The sequence below is a fragment of the Neodiprion virginianus genome, chromosome 3 (assembly GCF_021901495.1).
Source record: "Neodiprion virginianus isolate iyNeoVirg1 chromosome 3, iyNeoVirg1.1, whole genome shotgun sequence".
NCBI lineage: Eukaryota > Metazoa > Arthropoda > Insecta > Hymenoptera > Diprionidae > Neodiprion > Neodiprion virginianus.
Window position 1 is genome coordinate 33,344,863 of NC_060879.1, and position 6,130 is coordinate 33,350,992.

General features: G+C 34.1%; 1 protein-coding gene across 3 annotated transcripts in view; it reads left to right on the forward strand.

The window, feature by feature from the left end:
* The window catches only part of LOC124300975 (proline dehydrogenase 1, mitochondrial), a 28,011-nt gene extending 22,435 nt beyond the window's left edge, over positions 1-5,576 (forward strand). For 2 of the 3 annotated variants that reach the window (XM_046755523.1, XM_046755525.1), the window contains exons 5-12: positions 27-211; positions 517-519; positions 1,109-1,283; positions 1,399-1,509; positions 1,605-1,736; positions 1,827-2,026; positions 2,111-2,199; positions 2,382-5,576. In XM_046755523.1, coding sequence (XP_046611479.1) covers positions 27-211; positions 517-519; positions 1,109-1,283; positions 1,399-1,509; positions 1,605-1,736; positions 1,827-2,026; positions 2,111-2,199; positions 2,382-2,587 — 1,101 coding nt within the window. In that variant the 3' untranslated portion in view covers positions 2,588-5,576. The remainder of the gene's footprint in view (positions 1-26; positions 212-516; positions 520-1,108; positions 1,284-1,398; positions 1,510-1,604; positions 1,737-1,826; positions 2,027-2,110; positions 2,200-2,381) is intronic. The other variant, XM_046755524.1, reaches the window with a different exon arrangement.
* Positions 5,577-6,130: the final 554 nt, after the last annotated feature.

Genomic DNA, 6,130 nt, shown 5'->3' on the forward strand with positions numbered 1-6,130 from the left:
GATTATTAATTAATGTTTTTTCACAGCTCCAACTTTCTGAGGTGATAATGCGGGCGCGTCAATATATGACTGATGTTGTCGGAGGTGAAGGTGCTGTCTTGGCACATCACGCCAAACCTGACGACTTCAAGAGGAAATTTGAGGAGGCGCATATTAGAGACGAAGCACCCGTACAAAAGTTTCTTGAAAAAATTCAAGCAGATAAGGAAGGGTATGCTATATCATCAGTTGAAATTCGTATTATGTTATGGTTCTACAAATTGGCTTGTAATTTTCCTTAATCAGTCTAAAGCCAAACAAGGGAACGATGTTGTAATATTTTTCCACAAATATCCACTGGAATGTGCTAAATCTTGTGACATAACAAGATTTCTTTCATATTGATACTTATGCAAGATTTTATCCTCATAAGCGATTCAAAGTATACGTTACAGATAATTGGTTGATTAGAGTTATGTAACAAGTCTAATTTGACATTATTTTTTTTTTGTTTCCGGCCACGCTTTGGACATCCAGAAAGTAAGGAATAAAAATATAATCGTATTAGGTGTTGGTTGGATGCGTGTGAATAATGCTTCTATCAAAATATTCAACTTTTCCACTGTGTTAATTTAGAACTTACGGATTTGGGACTAAGATTTGGGCTATTAGTATTGCTCTAACAAATTTATGCTTGTTGACTTGAATTGAGTTAATTTCATTCTAATGATTCTTTAACAACCTCTGAACTTTATTCTGATTATTTTATAATGAGAATACACTACGTGGAACTCTGACATATTAGGCACATGAGCAAAATCTTGAAGAAATATTTATTTTGATGCAATAAACATACTTAGGCGCTGCATCAAATTCTCACGGTCAAGGATTGATCAACTCTAATAATACCTGCAATCGGTTTCTATCATGGTGTTGTGAAATCTTTGGGATATCCGCCCTTTCTCCTTATTATTTCCGTTTGAACTATGAGATAAAACTAATTATGATGCTTGTGTACTACTGAATTGGGGTATTTGAGTGGAGTTGAGACTAAAAGTAATATACATGCACGGTGTGAGGATTGATTAAAGTAAAATGACAATAATAATATCAATCATTTTTATTACAGTGTCATTCACTTATTCCCATGGAGCGGTATTTTGGATGAGAACTACGAACTGAGCGAGACTTTCCAGGTTCCAGACATAAAGACTGGAAAAATGGTCAAGTTAATGACTCAGCTCACTCCTAAGGAAGAAGAGATGTTCAGGAATATGGTTCGGAGACTCAACAATATCGTTTCAGTAGGTATCATCAATACCGTATTATATTCGATCAATGCATGAGGCAACTATCAACTTTACTTATAAAAATCGGAACAGTTGAAACGTTCATTCATTGAATTATAATTTGACACAGGTTGCCGAAAAGCTGGACGTTCGCATAATGATTGACGCTGAACAGACTTACTTCCAGCCGGCGATATCTCGGCTCACTCTGGAAATGATGCGCAAGTACAATACGAAAAAGGTAATCTACTTATAAGAGAGTGAGTGTATTAAGTTTGTGTCATTACAGAGGTTTCAATGAATGCGCATTCAATCTCAATCTGGTCTACCTCCTAGGCCGTGGTGTTCAACACATACCAGACATATCTGCAAGATGCCTTTAACGAAGTCAAGACTGATCTTGAACAAGCAGAACGGCAAAATTTCTATTTCGGCGCTAAGCTCGTGCGAGGAGCTTATATTGAGCAGGTGAGTGACATGAACGATATTAATTATAAAATATTGATCATTTTTAGTAATTTCTCAAAATCATGGGTTAACTGTTTAAAAAAATTTCAGGAACGAGCCAGAGCAGCTGCGATGGGTTACCCAGACCCGACAAATCCATCATTTGAAGCTACAACCGAATCTTATCACAAGACGTTCATGGAATGCTTACGGAGAATGAAACAATATAAAGACAAAGGTGAAGATCCTAAAAAAATCGGTATCATGGTCGCTTCCCACAACGAGAATACTGTGCGATTTGCCATCGAAAAGTAAGTGTTTAAATGTTGGTTCAATTGATCTTTACCAACTCTTTGTGGCATCAGTGGGAAATCAATAATATTTTCACTTTGTAGAATGAAAGAAATTGGGATATCACCTGAGGACAAAGTCATTTGCTTTGGACAGCTACTTGGAATGTGCGATTACTTAACTTTCCCTCTTGGTACGACAATTTATTATACATCTTGTACAAGACTAATATTATCATTCACTAATATCCGATTTCAATTACGAGCAACCGTTTCTGACATTCAAAACGTAGGATTGATCCTTAAATTTTAATTGATCGTATTTCTTTAACATCGATTCTTTTCCTAAATCTAATGCTAACGAATGTTGGCGCAGGTCAATCCGGCTACTCAGTGTACAAATATATCCCTTACGGACCTGTGAAGGAAGTGCTGCCATACTTGTCCCGGCGAGCCCAGGAGAATAAAGGGGTGCTGACTAAAATAAAGAAGGAGAAGCGTCTTCTAGCAATCGAGATTCGTAGGCGCTTGTTACGTGGACAATTGTTTTACAAACCCAAAGGAAACTACACCCCTGTTTGAGTCACTGTCGTCTCAAGCATCGCCCAAATTCATTTCAAGTACGAACTTGACGTAGTGATTGTACGTTGTTGATCCTTCTCACATGCTACGAGACTACAGCTATTACATTAATAAAAAACCAACTGGTGGATTTGTGACGTTTGAGAATATGTGAGTGTGAAAATCGGTATGGTAGGTTATCTGTATGATGAGTTTCTTGTCTAATTAACAAAACGATTGCCCGACAGTGCAGTCATTCAAACCAATCGTCAAACACTGCCTCAGTTTGAAATTATACGTTACTATCGCTGCATCGAGAAATGCACACGACTTCTCCATGTTCCTTAATCAGACGTTATCCTCGACTTATTTCACCCTCCGAGGTGTAATCGTAATTATTAATTCAATATCAGTTGCGACGGAACGATTATCCAATATGAAGACAATGTAGAGTGGCTCAACTGTTTTTGGCATTAACCAATTTCGCGAGCACACAGTTGTTTTGATGATTACTTTTACCGAACTACAAACATCTTACGTACTATACACATCTTTAATCCTAAATGGTATAACTATTTATTGTTTTCAATTCTTGCGTGAAATCGTTTCCATCTTTGTCATCACAATTGCAAAAAAGCATATCGAGGACTTGATTAGAATTTATTTTGTCATGGCAGTGGACAAGTTTTACATCATCTTTAGCAGGTGATTGCAATAGATATTTACACAACAAGCTCCTTCACGAAGTTCATATTCTGAGTGAAAATAAATTCATGTAACAGATAGTGTCACAGTGACAATTGTGGAGGCAGAGTTTGGCGAATGGTAATTTTGTCTAAGTGTATGTAGTACCTAACAGATTCCAGGTCACTGAGAGTTGTTACGTTGTAAGATGTTGGGAAAGTTGTGTTTGAGACACATCTACTATTAGGCATCATGTATTGGCTGCATATAGAAGAATATAATAAACACAAGAAATAAGTTATTTACAAAATTGGAGTGGTGCCATAGTGAGAAATTAATTTCGACATGTATATAGAATATTATGAACATAAATATACATATATGATATATATGTGTATATACTTATACAAAGAGAGATAAAATTTAATACGAATTTATTGAATTTGCAAATTGACACTTATAATTAGATTTCGAAGACATAACGTGTGGTATTATTTACGTAGAGAAAACAATTTACATCATTTGATTATTATTGGAGGAACGATGAGTCTTGATTATTATTTGTAATATGTTTCCATTACTATGATATTTTTCAATCTCGATTGAGATGTGTAATATACTTTGTACGTCAATGGTGTAAATTATGATTTTTAATCCAAAAGTGGTTGCTCTTTGTTTACCTACATTTTTATGCGTATCAAATTCAGTTGTACCTTTTCAATATTGTCGCCAATTTTAAGTTTGTGCCGGACTGTTAATGGATTACAAGCCGTTACAAGATCATGTATGCTGTTGTTGATTGTATTTTAAGTGTAATTAATGACTTGTTGTGAAAGTCGTTAGAATTATTGATATTGTAATATTTATTTTAAAATGTTAGGTTTAATTATATCAATTCTCGCAACCTATCTTGGGTTAAAAATCATCCCTCTGTAATGCGTATAATATTATAAACGTATCATGATAAAGAAAGATGACCATGCGGTTTGTGGTACAAAAACTAAAATAACGGAAGACATAAATAACTTTGAGTTGAAAAAGGCAACAACCATGAGCTTAATCGAAAAAAATCTTTGGAAATTGGATACATAAAATTTCGTCAAAACCCTTACAATATATTCGTTTATTTTACCGTGTTTATTCTAGCATGTCGATGGAACAATAAAACAAATTAAAATCCGATTAATGAAAAGTGCTATTCAGTGAACAAGACGTACTCACCCCTGATTTATACATTTAATTTCATATGCTAAAGTTGATTATTGATTCAGCATTCGTATTACGTGCTAATACTCGGAATTATTTCATTCAATGATTACACCATGCATCTAGGCATTTCAATCAATTCTTTGCAAAGGATCTAGTACCACGGATTAGAATTGTCTGTAATTTTTACCTGGGCAGTATCTACTGCGAATAAAAGTTCCGCCATAAAACTATGATCTGTGATCAAAGTTTTAGAATGCGAATTCAAATTCGAATCTTTTGAGAGTAGGATAACTCGTGAAGTCAAACGCTCGAGTAATTTTCACATATTCTGAATGCAGACTACACGGATAGAGATTACAGAGAAATTTAGGTTTTTTCCCAATCGTTTATAGAAAGTGTAAAGATCATTCGCTGCAACGACTACGATCTATTTATTTTACAACGACTGTTTCAAATGCTGAAAGATGATTTTGGTCACCTTTCAGCGTTTTATGTCAAATTTTCAAGTTTCCAAGGAAAGTTTCTTATAGAGAATTAAAACACGAATTATCTATACTTATGTGTTATTTAAAATATATTTAGAGCCCGCTTTGGTTTTAAAACATTCGTGTAAAACAGTTTTATCATCCAAATATGTACAAACGTTGGTAGAAACGCATATTCATATTGTGAAACTTACCAGCTATGACATGTAACTCAATTGATTTCTTGACAAACGTATACGTATACGTAATTTCAAATTTGTTACAGAAAGTGGCTAATATATATGTATATATATATATATATAAAGTATACATACGTATGTATACATACATATACATATATGTGTATATAGATATATAACGTTGAAACTGTGCTATTAAACAATTTTTGGTACATAAAAATGACCTGATGGTTGAATAAAGGGCCGTTGTTGAAGTTATTGCAGGCTGTAGCTCGGTGTTTTTGTCCGTTTGTCTGTCTGCTGTCTGTATAAACGTGACTGAGTAAATGCTGAGGACTACGCAGGGATTACGTTATTCATTTATAATATGTCATAAAGCATACATGTCAGTATAATTTATTAGTAGCTCGTTACGTGACGATGGTGATGATGACAATAAGATGTTTAATCACAGACGTGTATTATATTCAATATAATTACAAATTTAAGCCATATCCTTACCTTAACAACAAGTTGTAAGATTATCAAATAAACGGATGAATATGCGGTTAGTAATATCATCCGAATTAAAACGTAAAAATAAAATGAAATACCTAGAAAGAAGCAAACATATTTCGTAAATGGAGAATTTGAAGAATGCATTGTAAATTAAATATCGCCCTATGATTTTATCAATTTCGTGTACTTTCAAGAGATTTGGATGAATTGATTGCGTTAAAATTTTCCTTCGATGTTGCACAGATTCAAGGCTGATATTTTTTCTATTTTTCATCATTTGTCAATCACTTGATTTACTTTATTTACTTTGTATTTGTGTTCTCAGCGTAGTATCAATTTGCTCCTGCATTTCTTCTTGCTGAACGATTCTGTTGTATGATAATTTGTCATCTTCAATACTCATTTGAAATCTACGAACTTATGATGCTGTTTGAGCTTAAAATTAGTACACTCAGTTTTTATTTGCACGCACCTCACAAAATCTTTGAAAAGATTTTCAAACCGATGTT